The 26,081-nt window shown below is 40.5% G+C and overlaps 1 protein-coding gene across 1 annotated transcript in view; it reads right to left on the reverse strand.

Annotated features, from left to right (window-relative positions):
• The window catches only part of NXT2 (nuclear transport factor 2 like export factor 2), an 89,343-nt gene extending 63,605 nt beyond the window's left edge, over positions 1 to 25,738 (reverse strand). Inside the window, exon 1 of the mRNA XM_044057283.1 lies at positions 25,592 to 25,738. Coding sequence (XP_043913218.1) covers positions 25,592 to 25,609 — 18 coding nt within the window. The 5' untranslated portion in view covers positions 25,610 to 25,738. The remainder of the gene's footprint in view (positions 1 to 25,591) is intronic.
• Between the last annotated feature and the right edge of the window lie 343 nt (positions 25,739 to 26,081).

The following is a 26,081-nucleotide window of genomic DNA, read 5'->3' on the forward strand; positions in this document are numbered from 1 at the left end:
TAAAAACTTGGCTACAGCTTGTATCACTTAGACATTGTGGTTTCAGCGCAGGTTTAATAGAAACCCTGTCATTTAGACCTGGATATTTTTCAGCTTGCCATAGAATAATCCAATGCAATTCTCTGCTTTCAGTGAAATGTTTCACATCACCTCCACGTACATTTTCAGAAATAATTTCAACAACTTGAAATCTAAAGCAGCGTTCATTTTCATTCTGCATGCAGTGTCTGGCTAGTGCATTTTTAGTGCCACCATTCCCAATACAATACATACACTCCCTGACTTGTTCCCTCAGTGACCTGCTAGTTTTTCCTACATAAAAAACAGTGGCAAACTATGCAAGTAGCCAAAAAAATCAAATTCCTGGTTTGACAGCTTTAACTTCAAATTAATACTCAAACTGGGTGACTGGATGAATAAAACATGGTGATGTATTAATAAATACAAAGAAATTGCATGTAAGACATTGTACCTACCCAACCACCACCCTAGTCTCTTATCTTTTTCTTTTGCATTTTTATAACAAAGCTGCCTTTTAAGAGAGATTTACTGTTCTTAAAAGGAAAACGTGGTCTGTGACCAACAACTTTTGAAATCTCATTGTCTAAGCTCAATATAAACCAGTTTGACTTAATGTTCATTATGCCAGTCATATCACTAGTATAAAATAAATACATGGGCACACTATTCCTATTACTAATGGCCCGGGAGACTTTGCTTCAAAGACTTGATTTGAAATATATGTCTTTGCCTTATTTACCCTTTGTGTAACTCCCATACCAATGTTCCTTTCAGCATTACATGCTTTACAGTCCCATTCATTAAAAATTCTTTAAGCATCTGGACATCTTGCCTGAAAATTTCATCACGATAGTTCAGTCTTGACACTCATTGTTTGACCCTTGATAATATTCCGAAACATACGGCTGGGATGCATATTATCCCTGTGCAAAATGGCATTCCTCCTACAAGACTTTGTATATAATTTAGTCAGGGAGCTCCTGATTGTGTCTATGCTAATTAGCACACCCAAGAAATCTATTTTGCTAGCAGAGAACTTTTATGTGAATTTTAGAAAGGAGGTAGTGGACTCCAAATAGCTAGTGAACAGCATGAGCTGCTCTTCAGCCCCCCCCCCCCCCACAAAAAACAAGTCATCTACAAATCTCCTGTAGAAGCTCACAAGTGGGGCATATTCATTCAAATTTAACAGGGAATTGTTCTACCACTCAGCCATGACTATGTTGGCATAGCTATTGGCACAGGGTGTGCCCATAGCTACGCCAACCTTATGTAGAAACAGATGTCCTTCAAAATGAAATACATTCTTTAAACATAAATTTCAGGAACATACAAATAAGATCGATTTTCCTTGGGGTATACTTGCCGTGTTTAACAAGGAATTCATGTACCACAGAAATTCCCAAAGAATGAGGAATGGCAGTAAATGCATGATGCAACATCCATTGTTACAAACAGAAAGTAAATTCTCAACTTCTCATGTACACTGTATTTGTATGTCTTCGAGAAACTGCTGCCTCTTAGGACCCGTTCTGGTCTCTCCAATGGAGGTCTCAGGTTCTTTTCAACAAATATAGAAAAGGGCTCCGTGAGCCAACCATTTCCTGAGACAATAGGTCTAAATGGTGGTGGCAATGCATTCTTATGTATTTTTGGGAGTTCATGGAAAATTGGAATCAGTGGGAACAACAGATAAATTCATTGGCAATAATACGACTGCAATAACAGTCAAACAAAGCAGCACCAACCTCAGCTTTCATGGTATCTATCACATCAAAATTAATTCTGGCATAAACACACTCATCTAACAAAGTAGAAAAAAATAGTATTAAAATGTTGTCTCTTTCGGCTTTTCCCGGTTAGGGGTCACCACAGCGGAACTCTGGTCCGCTAATGATTGGCAGTAGATTTTTGCATGCCGAGTTGCCAGCTGTGACGCACAACCTTCAACGAAGGTACGCCCATTCACGCACGTCTCCACACAGAAGACGCTCAAGCTGAGATTCGAACAGGACGTCTTACTGCGAGGCGACAACGCTACCGCAAAATAGTATTAAAATAATATTCATAATCCGTTACAACAACGGCGCCACCTTTATCAGTATTTTTTATCATTACATCACCAACTTGTTGCACAAAGACACTAGTGCTTCTTTCTCTGAAGCGCTCAAATTACAAAATTTTCTTTTAAGCATGCCACTGTTGGCAGCTTGCAACAAGTCATGTTCACACTTTTTACAAAATGTGTCCAATACTGGATGTAAATTTGGCTGAAAAGTGCTTGGTTTCATAAAACTAGAAGCCACTTCATCATTATTAGAATACATTTTAAGACTATATTGCGTGCAAACATTTTAATGTCAATAACTGTCTCTGTAAACTGAGAACCTTGTGCTAGAATAAAATTTAAACCACGACTTAAAAGCAACATCTGAGGAGCTGTTAAACATTTGTTAGAGATATTGTGCATTAAAGATTGGTTTTCTCTTGCCACATTCTCTATCGTTCTCTGGTCTTCCTCTTGCCAATGCCTCTTCCTTCCTCTGCTGTGCGAGCAATACTGACGTATAGGTTCCTTCTGCTTAATGGGCAGTGGTAGAGGGCTGGAAGTGGTTTTATGGGCTTTTTCCTCACATCTGGTGGTTTGGCGAGGCCAGGAGAAACTAAAGGGCCCCCAACAGTAGAGTGAGAAGTGGATGGTGTGTCTATGGTTGCAACAGTATTAGCAGCACAGGCAGTTTCAACACTAGTAACACTGTTCTCAGGAATTATTGGCCAAGTTACTGCTTAACATACTGTTTCTGGGCCACGTAAATACATTCCCTTGTCTGAAATCAGTCTCTCTATTCAACTTCTTTTGCTTTTGTATTTTTAGACGCTGTTCATATGAAATAATATTGTCCATCACACCATTCATTTTGGACAAAAATTCTACGTGGAGGTGATGTGAAAATTTTCACTGAAAGTAGAGAATTGCATTGGATTATTCTATAGCAAGCTGATAAATACCCATGTCTAAATGACAAGGTTTCTATTAAACCTAAACTGAAAGCACAATGTCTCTTTAAATGATACAAGCTGTAGCTTTTACCCTTCTTTGATGTTTATTGGCTGGTTTGAACTAGAGTGAACACATAAGTGTTTGCGGATGTAGTTTTTTTATATGATCTGAAGAAGCAATAGTATTTGGTGTGAAAGTGCTTACCTCATTAAACTTTTAACATTTTATGCTTCCAGTCTTGTTTCTGTGCCTTGTTTTCTCCAGTTACATTTTTTTGTTTGCTTGCAGGCACAGTTCATCCCTTGGGGATTTTCTTCTTTGTTTCTGACAATCTAATTAGTCTTCTAACATTGATATGCTGAGTGTGCCCATTGCAAAGTTCACATAACCTATAGAATGACTAGTTATGACAGCCTAATACAAACAAACCCTCCTAAAGCAAAGAACCCTTCAATGGTCTAAAAAAATGGTTCAAACAGCTTTTTTAAAATTATTAAAAACATTATTTTCTTACTTTGGCAAGCATTTTCAAAAAGTTCCATTATTTGAAAAAAAAAAAAAAAAAAAAAAAAAAAAAAGTTTACTGAAATAAGTTTTAGTTTATCGGTTCAAATAAGTTACTGGATTTTTTTCGTTGTTAACATTAGCTCCAGATAGGTCATGATTTCTGATTATATATGCTTGCTGCTACTTTTCTTGTGAAATGAGCTGTGTAGTTAGAAAGCAATGAACTGTGCAAGTGTCAGCATGTATGTGTACTAACCAAGTGCAGAGCATCAAGATACTTTCTACAGACAAAGAAGAAGGAAACACACAACGTTTGCATACACAAGGTGCAATTTAAAAAGCTAGGCAATTTCTTTTTTTTTTTAAATATAAAAAATATTTTTTAAACAGTAGCATTGTACAACAGAAATAATCCATCACTGGATGTGGTTAATCCTACCCACAGCAGACTTAAGTGATTGCTTAGACTTCATCTTAGCAAAGAAACCACACCAAACATTGGTAAACCCTGCATTACTCACAACCAATTGTGGATCATCCCTAAAACATTTTTCAGAAAGCAACATTTCTGCATTTTTTTCTATTTAGCTTACAAAGCTTTATATAAATACTACACAATACATTTGCGTGCTAAAACTGCAGACAATACAGATAGTAATGTACATACTCAATACACAAGATTGTGAAGGGGATTTCATAACTGAATAGACTATCGACGTTTCCTCTTCTGCTGTCCTCAGTTCATTTTTTTCCTTGAGCTGTGGGCACTGAGAGACAGAGCACAGGCATCCAGTAAAGCACACCATGGTATCGCATGCCATTCTAGGGATCAACTATTAGCAACTACACAATTTAATACAGGAAACAAGTAACTGGACTACATAAATACATATTTGCCCAAATTGAAGGGAGCTCTATCTACTGCCAGTGAAAGGGGGGGGGGGGTCCTCCAAGAACAGGAGATGATATAGGTTAATAAACACTCACTGCAAATGGGATGCCTTGCAGATCAATTAATACAATAAGTAGTAAAAATCTGTTATATTTACTATATAGTGGACCTCTTCTGTAGTTACAAAATAAACCCGGGGGGGCTTAATAAAATCCACCACCTAGTATTTGTCTACTTGGGATGACATGGTTGACAGGCCCCGATGCTTTGCCAGAGAGGGCCTCCACCTCTCACCCCTGGGATTCCAGATACTGGCCAAGGCTCTTGCCTCCTCATTCTAACTTTTGTAGGCTACTTCCCAAAAACAAACCTTCCAACATAAAAAAAAATCTGTCAAAAGGCAAACTGAAGATCATGCCGCTTAACACTAGGAGCCTTAACCTGAAAATGCACTCAGAGGCTCTCCTCACACTGAAGATGCCAATGTATGTGCAGTCACAGAAAGTTGGTTTAGGGCTTTGGAGAGTACACCTGGCTTACCAGGTTATACCTCATTCCACACAACATTCTGACCCCAAAATGAGATTGGGAAGACTAAGGGTGATGGAGTCTATCTTCATTAAGGACAGGCACACCTCCAGGCTGGTTTGCCAGCATGATGCACTAGAATTACTCCAGGTGCAACTGACAGTTGGGCATGACACCCATCCAAGTTATAGTCAGCTACAGATCCCCCATGACTCAGGACACCCACTCCTCCTACTTAGACCTACTCAACTCCATCAAGGTACCCCCCCCCCCCACAACACCATGACCCGTGGTGACTTCAACTACCCCATCATAGAGTGGTTGAATTATTCATGTATTAATGCACTCACCCAACAATTCCTTGACTTCAGTTCTAACACACTAGACCAGCTCATCTCATCCCCCACAAAGGGGGAAGACATGCTGGACTTGGTTCTCACCAACATGGGTGACCGTTGCACCAGTCCCATAGTATGTTCTTCCCAGGTGAGATCAGATCATTGGTCTCATTCAAAAAAAAAAAAACACACACACTTCTCAAAAGGTGATTACAACCCCTTAAGGGAGGGTAGCAGTAGCTTCACACCGCCGTCCCCTCAGCGAATGCAGACAACTATGCTGAACAGTATGCCAATGCAGTACATAAGCACCTGTACAACTGCATGGACTCTGCTTGAGGAGCAGGTTTAAGTTCTGCTGGATATGGCAAACACACACCTATCTAGTGGACATCCTCTATCAACAGGCTTTACAACAAAAGGAAGAAACTGTTGTCCAAGGGTAAAAAGAAGCAAATTCCAAATTGGAAAAACTCCCTCCTCAGCCTCAACAAGCAAATTAGATCACTAGTGAAAACCTCCAAAGCCAATTATGAATTGAAACTAGCCTCCGAAACAAAGAGAAACCAAAAAGCATTCTTCCGATATGTCAGGAACCTCCACTGCAAAGCTCAGGTTTGTTCCGAATTAGTACTCAAAAGTACCACTTACACTGATCTTGCTGACTTGGCCAACCTGCTAGCAGATAGGTTCAGCGCAAACTTCACCCCCCCCCTCCAAGGCCCATTCAATATCCCCCTGATACCAGTCCCGCACCGCTCATCTCTGTAGATAAAAAGTGTTAAAGGTCCTATCCAAGGCAAGGAGCACAGCTTCCATGGGATCTGATGGTGCAGAATACAGCCTGGGATACTATCTGCAGCAAGAACTAGCTTTGCCACTGAGCACCCCATTCAATCATAGCCGAAGTACAGGCTTCATTCCAGCAGAGCAGAGAACTGCCATTGTCATCCTCTTGCACAAAGATGGTACCAACTACTGACCCTGGAAACTATCACCCCATTAGCTTGACAAGTCTGATCTGAAAAGCCACGGAGCATATTATTGTAGATCTCATAAATAAGGACATAGGCAGTCTCCAAGCACTTGACCCCACCCAGCTTGGCTTCGTCAAAGGCAGATCTTGCCTTTTGAACCTGGTTGACTTCTTAGTCAATAATGCCCTGGATGAGGGAATACATATATACAGCTTACCTTGACTTGGCCAAGGCCTCTGACACAATCCCCCACTTTGGCATCATCAAAAGGCTAACACAACTTGGCATAAATCCCTATCTCATCAGATGGGTGGCCAAATGGCTCACCAATAGGAACCACAGGGTCAAAATAAGCACCCACACCGCCAACAGCAGACCTGTAACTAGTGGAGTTCCCCAGAGATCTGTCCTAGGACCCCTACAGTTTGGCATCTACTTCTCATAGGTCCACGCAAAAACAAGAGGCCTGTGGTTGACCAGGTTTTCAGATGACTACGTTGGGTGCTGTCATTGACTCTCCAAATAATGTTAACACAGCAACAAATGACTGCTGCCAAAGTCAAGGCCTTAAGTTAAATGCAAAAAAAAGTATCATGCCATTTGGCAAAAACATGGCCCCTACTGATTAACACATCAATGGCAAACCCCTAAGCACACAACCTGTGGCGAGAGACCTGGGTACTCAGGTTGACAACAATCTCACATTCGACCATCATGTAACAGCAGTGGTTATAAAAGCCTTTTACTCGGTTCATCTCACAAGTAATGGGACTGCCATCCAGAAAAAAAAGAGGTTATTACCCATCTGTACTCCTCCAACATTAGGCCAATAATTTAGTATAATGCCCCGTTTGGTATGTACCACTCCCAAACACCTGCACCAACTGTAAAGGCCACAAAAATACCTCACAAAGAAAATTCTTGACCTCCAGCACCTGTCCTACATGGACAGGGTCAAATCACTACCACTCTACTTGGTATCATACAGATTGCTCAGAGATGATCTGTGTCTCGCCTACAAGGCAGTATCAGACCCTGCCCTACTAGTGATGTTCCATATCCGCCTACAAGGCAATATCGGACCCTGCCCTATATCCACAAGTCTAACCCCTTGCATATTACCTGCTCAAAAGGCCCAAATCTAATATGAAACATCAACAAAAACTGCTGGAGAGAGAGCCAACAAATTAGGTCTAACTTTACCCCTCTACCCCTCGCCCCCTCAAGATATATCTGAACTGCCTCACCTCCAGCTATCACACAAGACTAAGTCCTAAAAGTGCTATCAAAAGCTAAAAATACTCCACCGATAGGTCCTGACAATACCTTGGATAAATCTTAAATAGCATGAAGCATCATCCAGCCACACCCCTAACAGTGTTCAGTCTCAGCCTCCATACAGGTTTTGTACCAAGTGAATGGAGAACAGCTGTAGTCATTTCCCTGCATAAGATAGGTTTTTCCACAGACCCAGTCAATTACAGAGCCATAAGTCTGACCAACCTCATACACAAAGTCATGGAAAAACTTATCATGGAATTAAACAATCAGGACATAGGTCTACTGTTTTTGGAAGTTTCCTGTCTCAGTCTGGATTCATTAAGGCAGGTTATGATTACACAAACTGGTGGATTTTTTTTGAAAAGGTCAAAAAAGCAATGAATGAATGCAGAATGGTACACACCGCATATCTCAACCTGCCCAAACCTTTTGACTAATTCCCTATGGAGGCATAGTATAAAAAATAGCTAAATAAATTGGGAATAAACCCCTAGGTCACCTGCTGGATTGCCAACTAGCTCACTGATAGTATGCAAGATTTATCAACACAGGGGAAGTTATATCCACACAGAGACCAGTCATCAGTGGAGTCCCTAGGGCTCAGTGCCGGGACCTCTTCTGCCTGGCATCTTCTTTTCTGATATGAATCCCAAAATGACCTAGCCATCCTGCAGAAAGGCTCATCTCAAATAAATAAATGGTGTCAAAATCATGGTCTGAAACTAAATGCATTACTGTATCCTTTGGGAAGTCGCTCTTAAGAGATGACCTTGTTCTTCACGATTTGAGAACTTATGTGGAAAGTGACCTAACTTTTGACCAGCATATGGCTATTACTGTACAAAAGTCCTTCTATATTGCACAGCTTACAAACAAATGGATTGTGTCTAGATCTAGGAATATCAGTATCCCCCCCCCCCTTACTCAGCCCCTTTTAGCATGCATCTCGCCAGACACATGCAACAACTGGAGTGCCCACAGAAATATCCTACTAAAATTATACAAGGCCTAAACAACATGCCCTAGATGGTGCAACTCAAAGAACTGTCGCTATACTCCATATCCTCAGACTGCTAAGATGTGGCTTATGACTGGAATACAAGGCAATCTCTGACCCATTACGGATGACTTACTGCACATCAGCAAGTCAAATGTCATCAGAACAATTCGGTCTAGGGATCTAAACCTCTTCTGCGACATCAATGGAATTGTTTGGAGGGACCAGTATATTTTGCAGGGATACCTGTGTTTGCTATGGAACAGACTCCTCATCAAGATAAAATAGTTCATCCCTGTCCATTTTCATCTGCAACTTAGCTCTATGTATGAGAAACAGAACATTTACCACAGGACTGCCCCATGTAATAATACTAATGTACAGATGCAGCTCCTAAATGCTTTATTTCAAGAATTGGTCCCTCAAATTATGTATAGTATGATCTCAGTTATTCTCAAGTAGGGATAATATAAAATTACCAACCATGGGATGGGTAAGGACGATCTATAACCAAATGGAAAAGGTTATTTGATTAACAAAAAAGAAAGAAACTGGCTAGGCTTAAAGTGTCCGAGGGCAGCTAGCCCAATAGTTAACTAGGAACCTACTGTCTCACCTGGAAAGAATATCTAGAGCCGCACTCTCCAGGCAGAGCAATGGAGAAACTGCCTAGTCTTACTTCACCAACCAATTATTCATAGTACAAGATGTGCTTTCTCAAGCTAACTAAGAAGACAGAGGTAACATTGGATCCATATCAAAATTAAAAGCTCTGTGTGTGTGTGTGTGTGTGGGGGGGGGGGGGGGCTAAACCATGGGTAGAATGGAAATCTAGGTCCCCATAATGAGAACCTCTACCAAACCTATAAACATAAAAAATAGCGCAGGATAGCAACTAACTCTGCCAAATCCTCCTTACTTATGAATAAAATAAAATAAATTTCTCTGTCTTCATGCCAAAGACATTTTGGAACACCAAAAAGAATTTCAGGCTCCAACAATAAACTAACTTCTTGGCCAATATTCACTCTACTAATAACTTCAAAGATTTAAAGCATCCTCTGCTGCCAACACATCTGCCAGCTCAGCTATTCCACCAATTCCTGCCCATAGGATATTCCTCTACCAACAACACTACACACCGCCTCTCAATTAGAATTACCACCATCACCAGACTATAGAGAAGTTCACTTCAAGTTTAACAAATATCCTCAGAAATATAGATAAAATGGTGGGCTCAGACAATGTAAAATTATATCCAGCGTTCCCAAGAATGGTCAACACTTTTAAAAATAAGGTCCTATACCATCTTTGTTTAAGCATGCCTATAATGCCACTGGCTAAAGTTCTCAACCCAAAAATACTTAGACTAATTTCAAATCTGTGCCCCATTGCTAAAATGCTTTTAAAACAAAATCTACTAACACAGTAAAGAACACATGCGCAACTATGGATTCCTAGGTTCAGACTGATTGTAGATAGCGGTTAGGGTATTACCCAAATCACAAAACACTACTTTTAACAAATGGGCCAGCCTTACTTACTGATGGGTTGTTAACATAAAGAATGAAATACCAAAGTTGTCTGTCATGTCCTACTTTTCAATACAATAGAATCCATAAACTCTAATCCTGGTTTAATGTCCTGGATGAATAGTTAATCGAAATTAAGAGAGCATTTCAGGTTACCATCAGCAAGAGGAACTTACTAGTAGTGCTCCCCAGGAGTCTGCTCTGAGGCTTATGTGTTTTTCTGTCCTCCTGAATAACCTAATCCTTGACTTTTCAAAAGTGAAAAAAGGAAAACTAGTGTGTGGAGATAAAGATCTGTACTCGGATATGAAAAAAAAGGCCAGTTGACAAAATAAACTGCAAGGAGGCTTTAATTCTTTAAGGAACTGGATAGCATAGATAAACTTGCAAACAATTCTAGAACAACTACTGTTGTGGATTTTTTGCAACACCACAAACTGTTTAAACCATTTCAGATTACACTTCTTGGTAATTTAATTAACCAGACTTACAAGTATAAGCACTTACGAATTCTCATGGACCAAACTAGTCATTCAAACTACAGAATGACAGAACTGTAGACAATGTGCTTCAAAAAGTAAAATCACAATTACAGAATTCCGTTTGTTCTCTGCTGAAGCAACTATTGCATTAACAAAAAGTTATTAAAATTACAATACACCTCGCTTATCTAAATTCTTCTATAAACACAGCTGTCCTTACTTTCTTCAACACTGCGGTGTAATGCAATTAGTCAAACACAGTGGACTCTCAACCATAACAGTCTGCCTATACCTGCATTTGCTACACCTTCTCACATTCTGCTGAGAGCTTGGATAGAGGACCTATACACATTACAGGCACAGCACCATATAATTATACGAGTATAGCACACACACATCAAAATATACATCTCTTCGAGATGTGGGGTCCAGCAACCCCATTATCCATCCACCTCAAATGTCATGCACCAAAACATCTGGCAATAGTGCCACAATTGTTTCCATATCTGGGAGGAGGGTCAAGCTGGCGGATACCGCCTAGCCACTTTGCTCAAGTGGGCAGACCCCCCCCCCCCCAAAAGTCTTTTGAGAAGTCTTATAAGCCATCACAATAACCCCCCTAACTCAAACATTAAAAGACTGCAGCTGGCAAAGGCAATGACTGACTAAGACCTCAGCACGCACCTTTCATTGTGTATCACCAATGTGATCCAAAAGGAAAGCTTTGTTGCTGCTTTTTGTACCGTCATAACCCTCATTGTCATGCTCTGTAAAGTATACTTTTCTGTTCCTTGACACAACCATACAACACCAGTCATAAAACAGAGGAGTAATAACATGCAAACTGCAACTAGGTTTAATGTGCCTAGCCATTACTAATAAAAAGCAAACTCAGAATGCAGTACACTATTGTCACATGGTCTCACAATACAAAGTAGTGCAACACACAACATCAAAATCCACCCCCACAAAACAAAAAACAGCTGCCACTGTTGCTCATCTGTGGCAAACTGATCAACAGAGGCTTAACTTCCAAGCAATAATATTTAAATGAGCTCCCTTCCATATAAATATGTAATGGAGGACCCACAAATGCTTAATGCTTCTTCACTGCAAACACTGTTACACAGATTCTGGCTGTTCCAAAAGTCTGGAACCCTCCTTTGGACTCTTATTAGCTCCTTGATTTGGGTGTATAACACCAAGGCTTTCTTTAGAAAGTGCATGAAATTTTATTTTCACACACAGAGTCTGCAGTCCCTCCCTTCATTCGTGTGGGTTTCCTCTGGGTGCTCTGGTTTCCTCCCTCATTTGTGTGCGTGCGAGTGTGTGGTATGGAAGATCTACTGCAGCCGGGCCAGTCAACTGGCAGTGTAAACCTTGGCTCTAGATGATGGTCAGTGATGAAGTGACACTCCCAACCCCATGTGCAAAAATGGGTGGTAGGTGGATGGATTTTCTTCTTCCTTCTCAAGTACTTTCGTGATGAACTGCCTATCAGCATTTTGTACTGATACAATGTTTAAACAATGCATGGGCATGCACAAGTACAATAGTGAGGTTTCTGTTCTTACTTACAGTGCTTCAGCTGCATGGTGTATCAGTTCAGAAGGTGCACACCCTAAAATGATCCAAGACTACTGGGGGCACATGAGGCAGGCATGTCATGACTTAAGCATCATGTCAGCATCTAGTACTCAACAGTAGAAGTCAGTGGTGTACCGAACATATTTAATGACTTAACACTATCACTCATGCAGTCTTTGCACGGTAAGTCATATTTTGCTCTATACCTTTGACCATATCAATGTGTATGCAATCTGGAGTAATTGCCACACTGCATTATCTGCAACTATGCAGAAACTAGTCTCCCTGACAAGTATTCAAGTTATCTGTTGATCACCTCACACACGTGAGATCATAATCAAAAACTCCCAACTGCAAAAAGCATTCAAGAGTAAATATCAATTTTGTAGGGGGCAAGCCCTATGCACCTACCCATTACATATATAGATATATATATATATATCAGCCCCACATCATGGAGAAAAGGAAAGCCCCTGGTATACTGGCTATTTGCCCTTCTGGGGAAAAGCCAGATGGTTGTGCACTACTGAGTACAAAATGAGTGCCAACTGCTGGTGTTTTGAAAACCAGCCTGGCCTCCAAGAAACCCTACGACATACATTAAAAGGACAAGATAATGCATCAATATTTGAAATATAATGGTAAAAAGACATACTTAGCACATCAGCACCGGGAAGTGATGCCTGATGGGAATAGTGTGTGTACAGACTACAGTCCTATCTAAATCAATGTGTTCAAACATGAACTACCAGGGATACGTGTGCACAAGGTTATCACACATTAAGCAAAGGTATTCAGGCATCAGCTAAGTTGCACAGCACACATGCACACTATATCCTTAAGTAGGCACAACCACACAATCGATACAGTATGACTGACAGCTATGACAACCAAAGGAATCTAATTTTACCACTTCATATCCATGAGTGTGTGTTTGTACCACCATATTTGAAGTCACATGATGGAAAATGCATACCCGAGGTATGTTTTTAATACTAGTTACATAAAGGATCAATTACATCAGTACCAAAATGCTAGGCTTTGAAGTAAAAAAAAAAAAGGTCCCTTGTACTCCAGCCTGAGGGGAGGACAGGGACTCATCCATTTGTAGGGAGATGCTTTTCTTACCTGCTACAAGTCTATGGCAATGAAATTCTGACCTGCAGCTAGCTACTCAGAAATATGCCAACAAATTGCAGAAATACTTTTTGTCAGTGAAGGGTAGAACACTGCTGCAGAAATGGAACATCTGCAGCACTTCAAATAAGGATACCTGTACAGTGTCTGACCTTGGTGAGTTCTACAGACTTAACTCTGTACGCCCGGGTAATGTTTTGCCATCTTACAATAACAAATCTGTTACTACTCCTTCCAAAACACAGAACCAAAAAGCACACCAACAGAACAGGGACAGAAAAATGTTACAACACTCAGTTATACATGCATGATTTTTGCTACTTTTGCTGTTGTATTGTTCAAATGCATATGATTTGCATTAAATAGTACAGCACGCAAAGGCAGTACAATGCTTTGCTAGCTAGCAATGTGTTATGTGGGATGGTGAACATGGTACTGCACTACTCTAGGCATCTACTCAACCTTATACACAATGGGTGGTGGGCAGGGAGTCCCCTTGATGGACTAGTGTAATTCTCATATGCACATGGTCATCTCTGCTTACTAAAGGCTGGTATACAAAGTGTAAGATGGATTAACACAGAACTAAACAGTCATTCCATGAGCATCTATCCCCCTCCAGGGACTCCCCAGATACCTGACCCCCCCCCCAATGTACTATGGGATGGTATGTAGAGTACTTGACAGAAGACTATGCTACATGTGAACTCACAAGGGTACCTAGTCATCCTTGTCTATCATGTGGCGGTGTGCAGGGTGCATGATGGAATGACGTGGTGCTACATTAGCATGCTTAGGAATGGTAGTGGCAGCAGCCTCCAAGAAGGAATTAGCGGAAACTTCATCTGTCCATCCGCCGAATAAAAAGTCTTGTACGATGGACAGATATGGGAAGCATACGTTTTCTTCAGCAACCTTTACACTCAGGTCGCTGAACTATTTCTCTCACTTTACAAGGCTTCAAAGGCATCTCCTCAAGGAGTTAGGAGATACTTTACAGTATCCTACAGCTGCGGGAGCCTCTAATAAGATGGCTTCTCAGCTTGCAACCTTGGCTTCCGTGGCCAACTCCTCCATACGGCTCATTTCTTATGCAGCCGATGAAGCGAGCAGGGTGGCAGGCACAGGGGTAGCCTTACACAGACACCGATGGATGCGCCTGTGTCATTTTGCAGAGCCCTTAGTCTTCCTTCACCAGTGCCCCCTTTGACTCGTCCCTGTTCAGGCCTCGGGTAAGAGGGAGACTCACCAGGTGTGAACAGGATGGCAAAACACTCCTTGCCATGGGAGTACATTTTTCTGCTCCATCTAGGCCCTTTCCTAAGGGCCAGAAGAGTGGGAAAATGTGGCTCCGGAAATCCCAGCGAGCTTAGTCCGACACGCATGGAGAATTTTCCCCCAGGGGTAGAGGGGGAAATAACAATGGAAGATGCCGACCTTGCGGCAGAGGGGGTCCGCAGAACCAGGACGACGGAGATACTTTCTCTGGTAGGCCCTTCCAGTGCTCCTGAAGGGAGGCCCAACTGTCCGACTCTGGAGACAGTGGGGGGGGGGGGATTATCCTTGTACCCAAAAGATATTATTTACAAGGGAGAAGGGAGGAGGTATCTGCTTTACTGAGAAAAATACTAAAGCAGAATATTAGTATAATGAAATAAATGAAAACTGTAAAAGGAGAGGTAAAAAAGCAAACAAAAGAGCAAATGAGTACAATACTACAGCAGGTGGAAAATATGTATAAGAATGGAAAATAAAACACAATAAAAAGTAAACATTTCCTGAACAAGTTGATAATTTGAAAAGGAAGCAAATAAGTTAATGTTGATTCAGTACTTTAAGTACTGGCCCCAGATGGTATAAGTTATAGAACGTACAAGAAATTAAAGGACTGGCAAACAAGAGTATTTTGTAAACATACTGAATAAATTGTTGCAGGAAGAGTTTGATTTTGAAGAGTTGCACAGTGGGAATTTAAAATTTGTATGGAAAAAAGATGAGAAGTATTACACAGTGGAGGCTTACCACACTAAACAACACAGACTATAAAATGTTTGTGGGAATAATACACAGGAGATTGGAAGCAATGATTAGGGATATTATGGAAGCAAGTATAGATGGTATAAAAGAGAAGTGAAGTGATGTCAAAAATTGTTATTGGTTGTAACAGAAACTGTGGTAATCTAAATGTAGTACATGAACTTATAGTAGGTGACTTCAGTAAGGCATTTGATACAGTAGGACAAAATGCTTTGTGGGATGTTTTGGAGAGTTACAGGATATGTAACAAAATTAGAAGTGTATGCACACCAGCATATCAGAATAAAAGAAAGACACAGTATTAGTGAATGGGTGGCCAAATAAAAAAACATGCATGATGTGTGGTATAAGACAAGGATATTCCATGAGTGGAATACTGTTTGCATTGGTGATGAATGCAATAGAGAGTGAAGTAGCTTATAAAATGAAAACTGCTAGATACGTGATGCAAAAGGAGGCAGTGATACTGGCAGTTCTGACACACACGCTATAGATGTAGTTGTTAAGAACAAAATATGGATGAGGGAAGTGTTTGAATGATGTTGAAAGGAAATGGGAATGACCCTGAATACAGATAAAAGTAAGTGTTTAGGTGATGTAGTGAAAATTGAGGGGGTGTATTTTTCAATGAATGAAGTGTCTGCTCGGAATGAAATTTGGGAAAAAATTTGTTATAAAGCAACGAGGAGCTGATAAAATAAATATATATTGTGTGTGAGAATTAGCATTCAGAGAAAATGTTTCTGTTGAATTCATTATTAATTGGAAAAAAAAAAAAAAAAAAGAAGCACATTTGAAATGTTTGCATGATCCTAGTAAAATACGAAAAGAAAATTGTGCAACTGGTGTTTTCTTTCACAAGGATTCAATAAGACCTAGAGAAAAGAGTTGTTCTGTATACGAGTGAAGATGAAGGTGGACTGGGGTAACTAAATCCCGTTGTTTATTCCTCTTTTTTAAACTTACATAGATTATTAAAGTGGGTAAAGAAGAGACTAGCGAGAATATCTCAATGCAAAAACATTCTGGAAGAGGATGAGAAGAAAAGGAAAAAATTAAAAATTAAGAGAAAATACTAACATGGAAAATAAAAACTGAGGATACAAGTGCTTTTTATGTTGTGTCAAATAAAAGATCCTTACTCTTTTTGATAAGTGCCACAGATCTTTTACATTCACCTCTTCAGGTACCATTAACTCGAGCAGATGGGACCTCAATTTAACGGCTCATCTAAAAGACGATACAATCAGGAGTGCAGCACCCAACTTATGCTGAACTCCTGTGTCGGCAAATCAATCTACCTGGTGTGGAACCAGGCCCAGAGATGCCACAGTACACCATTTCATTCCTACTGCCATCCCCGGACAAGGAAACCGCCATGAAAAACTTTTCATAGTATAGTACTAGGCTATCTGCCCTGGGGCATTTGTAAGCCTAGCCATAGTGATGTGGCTTTTGCCACCCCATGAAATGGTACAAAAAATGTACAGAATAAATCTAGAATACTGTGCCTCTGTCTAGTAGTGACACAATGAAGGTCCCCTTATATAATAGAATTAGTTTACTGTGCCCCTGTCTAGCAGTGACACAGATGTGACCCCTGGGATAAACTTACGATCTCCCATCCACTCATCAAGATTTCTCTTGAAGAGAGTCAGTGAGGGGCTTTGCCTAATACGAACTGAGATCCTGTTCCAAAGCATGGGAAGCCTCTGGGTTATGAATCTATCCCTCCAGCATGTCCTATTCATACTTGTGCCGAGGTTTAAGTCTTTAGCTCTCGTGGTCCTGATGGATTTGGATTTTTTCAGGTAGAGCATATCCATCAGATCCTGATTGGACATAGCCTTGTACGTCAGGCAGAGATCACCTCTGAGCAGGCGGTATGCTACTGAACAGAGCTGAAGTTTCCTTAGTCTGGCAGAATAAGACATATGTTGGAGACCCTTGATCCTTTTGGTGAGGTACTTTTGTGGTCTCTCCAGCTGTTGCAAATGCTGGGTGAGGTACATACCAAATGGGGCATTGTACTCAATCATGGGTCTGATGAGGGAGGAATATAGGGGTACAATGACATCCTTGGATCTGGATGTGAATGACATCCTTGGATCTGGATGTGAATGACATCCTTGGATCTGGATGTGAATGACATCCTTGGATCTGGATGTGAATGACATCCTTGGATCTGGATGTGAATCCCTTCATGATGAGGTGTGCAAGGTAGAATGTTTTTCTAACCACTTTGGCAACATGGGTGTCAAATGAGAGGTCGCTGTCTACTTGGGTCCCTAGGTCTCAGATTACTTTTTCCATACTCAGTGGGTTGCTGTCTGTGTGATAATTTGTGGGTACTTTGTTTTTTCCAAAAGGGATGACTATACATTGTTTGGCATTTAGTTTAAGGCCGTGACTACGGCACCAGTTGTCCGTTTCAGTGAAGCCTTTTTGTAGGATGTGTGTGTCTGCTGGTGTATCGACCATGGCGCCTAGTTTGCAGTCATCTGCAAACTTTGTCAGCCACAGCCCTCCCAGGTTTGCTTTAACATCTGAAAAATAAATGCCGAACAAGAGGGGTCCCAGGACAGATCCCTGTGGGACACCACTTGTGACTGGCTTTGAGTCTGACATTGCTCCTGCGATTTTAACTTTATGGGTTCTGTCCTTTAGCCAGTTTGCAACCCATCTAGTGACATAAGGGTTTACTTTTAAGCTGTTTAGCTTATCTAGGATGCCCGAGTGGGGTATTGTGTCGAAGGCCTTAGCCAAGTCCAGGTATGCTGTATGGACTGCTTTGCCCTCATCAATGGCTCTAGTGACTGTTTTGGAGGGGAAAAGTTTCAAAGCCCCCATGCTAAAGGATAATGCTGTCCAAGCTGCAAAATCCTTTACTAATACATTTTACAGGCACCTGCAAGAATGCATGGATTGTGCTATCCCAAGCAAAACCAAGACTCACTCCTCCAAGAAAAGGAAACCAGCCTGGTGGACGCCTGCCATAAACAAGCTACACAATAGAAGGAGGAAACTAGTACAGAAGAGAGTAAAATCCCAAGAAGGGAAGACATCACTGATCAGTATCAGCAAGAAACTACGATCCCTCATAAAATCGTCCAAGGCGAGCTTTGAAAGAAAACATGCCAAGGACTCCAAAGATAACCACAAGGCATTCTTTAGCTATGTCAAGAATCTAAGTGGCACTGCTCATATCTGCTCAGAATGACACAAAATACACTGAACTAACCGATATTACCAACATCCTGGCAGACAGGTTCAGTGCAAACCTCACCCCCCTCTCACCCCCAAAAGGGCCCATAACCATACCAGAAGAATGTAGAGCCCCTGAAATCAGACACTCAGGTTAAAACAGCCCTCTCCAAAGCCAAAAACACAGCATCGGTGGGACCGGACAGTGTCCCAGGCTGTGTCCTACACAAGCTCAAAGACGAACAAACCCCTCACCTAAACACACTGTTCAAACTCAGCCTCTCCACAGAGAACGTACCCATAGGAGTGGTGCACAGCAACGGTTATTCTGCTCCACAAAGGTGGAGCCACACAAGACACCTGCAACAGCTAGAAAGACCACAGGAGTACCGCACCAAGAGGATCACTGGCCTCAAACAGATGCCATATGCAGCTCAACTGAAGAAACTCCAGCTGTACTCAGTTGCATACCTCCTGCTCACAGGTGATCTCTGCCTGACATACAAGACCATGTCCAACCCAGAATTGATGGACATGCTCCACCTAAATAAAACCTTATCCCCTCAAGCCACACACTCTAGGGATCTAAACCTCACCACAACAATAAATAGGAAGTGCTGGAGGGACAGATTCCCATCCCAGAGACTTCCCATGCTTTGGAACAAGATTCCAATCTACATTAGGCAGAGCTCCTCACTAGCATTCTTCAAGAGAAACCTTGACGAGTGGATGGGAAGCAGAAAGTTTACCCCGGGGATCACTACAGTGGCTCTGCTGGACAGAGGCACAGGGAACTAATCTAAGGGGGCAGCGAAAGCCAATACATTATGGCTAGGCTTATAAATGCCTTCGAGCAGATAGCCTAGTACCTACCTATGAACCAATGAGTGTTGTGAGTAAGCTCATTTATTGTTATAAAGTTGTACAAAGTGTTGCCGCATGTCATTACTATAGAGGAATGCATCCACAGCCCATAGGTCAGTTTATTTTTGCAGGCTGATGGTCATGATGCACTGGACACAGCTTTGTGGGAGGTTGTGGAGGCTGCCCACCATGATACGGATATTGTGGGGGACGAATTGTTGCAACATCTGTAACAGACTGGAGTGTCACATATTAGCCTAAGCACACAAATAACATAACCAAAAACACATACCAAGATGTAGCTGTGATCTGGCAGAAATTCCACCACCACAGCCAAATCAAGGACTCTGATACGGATCTTCCAACAGACCCTAATACACATGCTGGTTGGGCAGACTGAGCCCTCTCCACCTACTGATGAAATGGATGAACCTGACCAAGCTAGCCCATCAAAAGTCACAATTTAGTGTCAGGTTCAGAGGCTCTGTTGACCAGGAGATAATGCGACACAAAGGAAGCATTATCTGCACATTTTATCATGGTGAAAAGATCTGGCCAATGATAGGAACCTCCTCAGATCTTGGCACCGTGCATCACCTCTGCAGTTTCTGTCCTACAGAGCTGTGCAAGCCACAGACTACATCTCATTGCTGGCAGCAACTGTGTAATCTTCAGTGGTGGCGAGTTGTAATAAAGCATTGGGAAGCGGGTTTCCTGACTTGCAGAGTCACTGATGGGCAAGGGAATTTGTGGACTACAATCAGTTACCTCTTTCTTCAAGCTTTATTTATAAGTTGGTATGTTATGTTTTAAATTATGTTTTTATCCAGCCAGTGTCTTTATTTTATCTTCCTTTGCTATCCTCCGCTTCATTGTGACATGGTTGTTACTATACAGCAAATTTGGCAAGGAGTAGTCATCACATGTCTTTTGTACATTACTGCAAACAGTAACATACTGCTGGTCCCTGGCGCACATGGTGGACAGTACCACTGGTGATACTGCTGTTCATTTCTGAAGCTCAAAAATCACCAATAGCAAGCCACTGCTGGATACAGTACAGTGTTTTACAAAGGGCAGGTCTCGTCCACTGCACTGCAGGGTACAACCTGATTAAATCACTCAAAAGGATTGCATGCAAAGTATTTTGTGTTGCAACCACAGACCAACTCACACGTTTGGCAGTAGGCCGCATGACCGCAGGGCACATTTGGTAAACAGCACAGACCAAGTCTATGATTCACAGCCAGAATCTGAACTGAAATGTGGAAAGACTTCTTAGAAAAATGAGAAAAGTACACTAACAAATGCCAACAATGATGACCATTCACTGTAGACAATTTACTACCTCAATATTAACACCCCTACACAGTGATGTTCTTTCAGTAAGCTTTGAAGTCAAAGCTTTTGATTTCTCCTGTAATGCAGAATAGATTCCACATCATGACATCAACAATGAAAATATTTTCCAAATTCTTTATTTTTGCTTAAAATCAGAATGAATGGAATAAATCTACACTATTTTGCATTAGCATCAAAGTACAATACGAAGTCTGCAATTAATTAACTGCACCTTCATTATCAAGGGATGATGGAGCCCTAAAGGAAAACTCTGCCATGGAACTCCTAAAATGCATTTCTGACTGAATCTTTATATTCTACACTATTTCAATAAATCAAAATAACAACATGTACTACTTACATTTTAAAATATTTTCTACAAAATGGCTGTTATGGGGCCTGCCATATTAACATGATCTTGCTTTACTGATTGGAAGTCTTGACCTCAGAATCCGATCTAAATCCTCTTTATATCAATTATGCTAGATACAAAGAAATAAGTATACAACTCTTGTGTAAACAAATGGCAGTTGTCCAAGTCACAGGTATCTTATTTTCCTGAATGTTTAAGAAATGTGTTACATTTACTTAAAAGACAGGTTACATTTTCTGTCGTGTCATTGCTTGCTTTACAGTGCAGCAAAGTATAAAGTACAGCCTTTTGATCTTGAATGTGTGTTATGAGAATTTTTCTTTTTACAAAGGTAAAAATGTCTTTGTGCATCATTTTCTCATTAATGTTGACATACTCCCAGCATTTACTTGATTCATTACACTGTAAAATACTAACACTTCACCCAAACTATAATCCTGGAGCATAACAAATCAGAAGTTACCCCATGTGCTATGCTTAAGAATAAAACAATGCTGTCTGTAAAGATGTGCACTTACATTTTGTATCTAACAAGTGGATCACTATCCAAAAAAAAAGCTGGTCAGCCATTGTGATTCAATACTATTTCTCTTTCTCTCTGCAACAAATGCTGTGGGGGGAAAAAAAAAAAAGGGCTTGTGTTTTTTCCCCCTTTAATAGCACCTGCTGACAACTGCAATAATAAGGACTACCCAATTAAGATGCACAAGCCTTTATTTAACAGAACTCAGTTTAAAAGAGTAGAGAAAAAAATAAGCTGAATGCTGCAAATGCAATCAACAGACCAGTTGTGCTATTTATATCTCAAATAAGATGAATCGGTAAAAAGCAGCGGACAGTACAAGTTATCCATGAATGTCACTTTAGATCTCAAAAACTACTGTTCCTCTAATGCTCCAAGCATAAACAATACAATCAAGAAACAGACGTAAAACAGCTTTATATATCAAAAGATTAGTTTCAAAGATTTGAATGAAGGACTTTCTCTAACAACATATTCAACTACCTCCTGCTTTCTTTCATTTCTTAATGAGATCAAACATACATAACTTAGGAAAGGCATTACTCAGTGTAATAACAACCACTACAGGGGAAGATGGAGTCACATTGGGTAATTACAAGAAGTTTGATTAGCAAATTTTGGCTCCAACTGCTATACAAAAGCGCAGAGGCATTAATTAGATTTTCCCTGAAATACAGGAAATAAACAAATTAAGGAAGTTCTTGGTACACACCCCATTAACATTAAAAGGTTGTAGAAGAGTGGTTTCATAGACGGTACATTAACCCCATACTGGATTTGTGGTCCAGCTTAATACTTGAATCCATCCATTCACAACCCCTTAGCTTCACATATGAATAATGCGTGGCATATTTGCAACACTTTGACAACAGCACCCTAATTTTTCAGATAACCTGAAATGGTAACATCCTCAGCTGCTTCAGAACTGGGTAATGACTACTTATATTTATCTGAACACCATGCTTAATTTTTACATTTTATTTCCAAAAAAATGCTTTTCTACTTAAACAGGTTTAATAACTTCCTGAAATTATTACAGAACCATGCATGTCACAAAGTGTTCGTACAGATTATTTTACTAAATGCCCAGCTCAAATGCATGGTCATGGTGTTGTTTACTTCTGCTTAACAGGGTGTAGGATGGCACAGGACCCTTCAGCCACTGCCTGGTGGAAGATACTCATTACAATATTAAGGGCGAATACAACACACATACATAAACCAATTAAAGTAATCAAGGCTTTGCATGTCAGCTAAAAGTATCAACTGCAATCCAATGACAGTGAAACTGCAAGTACATACAAAACCACTGTACAATCTGTAAGGACATAACACATAAGGGAGATGCTACTTACAATAGACAATTTATAGTAACCATTACAGTTTGGCTTAATATACGGAAAAGTCAGCAAGGGAGAGGTTCATAGATTAGTACTAAGCTAACTGCCTCTGCGATTCATTTTAAGCCTAACCAATTATCCCTTGTCAGACTCAAACCCTGCACCTTGTGTTTGTAAAGCAAACATCTTAACCATTAGACCACCCTCCAGCGAGTTGCTCATTAGCAAGATCTTCAAGTTTATTTTAAACTGGAGCTAAACAGATTAGATTTCTTTAGACAAGATGTTAAGGGAGCCTGGTGCATTTTTTTAACAAATTAAGGAGAACTGGTCAGTTGAGATGTGATGGACTAAGGAGTATCTGCAGTACTGTACTAAGCGTTTGTTAGTGGAGGATTGTATCTGTCCTTCAGCAAACTTGGAAGATCTAACAGATGCTGGGAGATAATTTGCATTCTGAATGGTGGTGCACTGATGTTTATTTCTAGTGGCTAGATTTATAATTCTGAAGATTTTACTTGTTATTGAAGTAAGTTAGCGCTGTAGCTGGACATTGAGGCAATTACAGTTGGAGCATTTTCCAATCTGGAGGATGAGTATGTTGACTGCCATAGTCTATCTAGCTTCAGTAGTAAGTATGTATATCAAGACAGACTTAGAAATATTTTTGTTCATTTGTGTTATATAATAGGAGTTCCTTAATGATCAGCAATGTATGGAGCGTGAATACTATTTACTATTTCAGGTGTTCCCAAGATCATTACACTGGATTTACTTGGTTTCATGGCAAATTTACTGGTAGCAAGCCAATTCCAGATAAAGAAAAAAAAGAATGCTGCAAATTGGTGGTCACATGATATACAGATTTCTGACCCACTATAAATGTGTTCCCAAGATCATTACACTGGATTTACTTGGTTTCATGGCAAATTTACTGGTAGCAAGCCAATTCCAGATAAAGAAAAAGAATGCTGCAAATTGGTGGTCACATGATATACAGATTTCTGACCCACTATAAATACTAAGTAGTCTGCATAAAACATGATGTTAAGCTGGGTAATATCCCGAGTGTTATTATCCTGTACAGATTTGGCGATTGTTTTTATGAGGACAGTCATAATTTGCTCCCCGATGGGGTGGACATTCCTGACTTAGTGAAAGACAGCCACACACACACAAACATCCAGCAAGGGGAGCTGCCTCCCCTTTGCATCCTCCACTTTACATAGTTTTAAGTACCCTGCAGTCCTTTTGGGGGTGCAGGGACATTAGCCCCTAACGGGCATCACACTGTTATTTTTATCTCATCTTCTCAAAAAAACTTGATTATCAAGGAATACATAAATACAATAAGGAGTTCTTACATTATAATGTGGGCCCGCATCACATTAGGGGCAGTGTTTATTACGGGACATCCTAGTATCTCCTAACATAAACGAAAAAATCACCAAAGCTTATAAGCCTGTTAGCATGTGCTGTGACTGGAAAAGGTTCCTGGATCAACTCATCTAACCAGATGAAGAATTAAGTAAATCATAGTTCTCAAGTTCCCAGACTTTTGTCTCATACTTTTGGTCTGTTTCTCATAAAATGTGTGGTTTTCTGGCAAATAACTGAAGATTTAAGACCATAAATAAAAACATACGTATGGGTTATGGACTTCATATCCTGCTGAAAATGCATGCCAATACATATCCTGTTATTCTAGCAACTTTCTAAGTTTCTAAGAGCAATATTTAAAATCTAGCCCCATGGACCTTTGTCCCCCCCCAATATTTTGCTCTTTGTCCAGATTTCTTACACCAAGCGGTTGAGAGTTATAAAGTAAATAGAAATAACAAACATGATGATGTCTGCATCTAGTACAGATGTATGCCATTTTACACCACAAGCTAGCCAAGTCTTTCATCATGCTGCCAGCCTCTCAAAGCTTCTTCACCACAATGCAAGGCGAAATATGTGATACTAATGCTTGTAGACTACACACGACTGTAAATTATTATGAACTTATGTTTCTAATCTTCAATGCCTGGGTGAACAAATTAAATTACTCTTGAAACAGACATGGTTTGACAATCAAGAGTAACGTAAATCACCCTGTAATAAGAAAAGGATGTTGACAGTCAGCAGTGACAGACCTCATAATGTATCTCATTAGTACACATTTACAGTTCCCCTGTCCACGTATTTCAAGTACTCCTTGATACAGCCTCCAAACTTTGCTCTGTCAACTTGCAGTAGAAAAAGAAAAAAATCCTATCGTTCCCACCAGGCTACTCATTACTGCTGTAGACTTAAAACCCTTGGAAAATCTGTTACGCTGACAACCTCTCTACTTGCTCAACAGATCACATGCAACTAACCCTAATTTAGAAGTGAAAAGTTCGACAAATCAATCACCGTCTAGTAATATCTCTTCTGCTCTTAACAGCAAATACGTCAATCCTAACAGATCAAAAATGCAATTTCTCAAGCGTAATGGGCAGCACAGAACACAAAGAAATACATGACCTTTAGGGAAATGCTCCAACGGAACGGGAGGGGGCTTCAAAGTTCAACAGAAAAAGCATATGCCAACTAAAGAGGATACTCAGCTCAAGCACTACATTTACGAACTAAACCAACTTACTACCGTAGACGAAGACATCTGGACTTCAAAAAAGCAGCTAAACACTAACAAAAAGTAAACCTAACACTTCCGTAGCCTAATGATTCAGCCGGCGATATTTAAAAGAAGCACAACACCGGATGTTCACGAATGTCGGGCGTAGTTTCTTTGACAGACAAATTTGATTGGCAGTCCCGAAACACAGCAACAAGCATTCACTGAAGCCTCAGAGAAGCTTACTTTGAAGTTGCTGATTACGTATATGTGTAAACCGAGCTGTTAGAGAAGGTGCACATTGTTACTGTTGATTATATATCTGGAACTCCTACAAATAGGAGTAAAGTTATAAAACACAATTCTTTGTATGCATGAAGTGGGCAATGGGCATGCTTGCTTCTGCGCACCCAGTGTGGTGCGTCTTTAAGAAATGACCGGTCATCTTCAAAGTTATGAGGCTCGCAGTGTAAATATAAATAAAGTACAACCCACATTAACTATGAGATTATGACAA

This window comes from Protopterus annectens, chromosome 15.part0, assembly GCF_019279795.1.
Source record: "Protopterus annectens isolate FY-2018-M chromosome 15.part0, PAN1.0, whole genome shotgun sequence".
Taxonomy (NCBI): Eukaryota; Metazoa; Chordata; order Ceratodontiformes; family Protopteridae; genus Protopterus; species Protopterus annectens.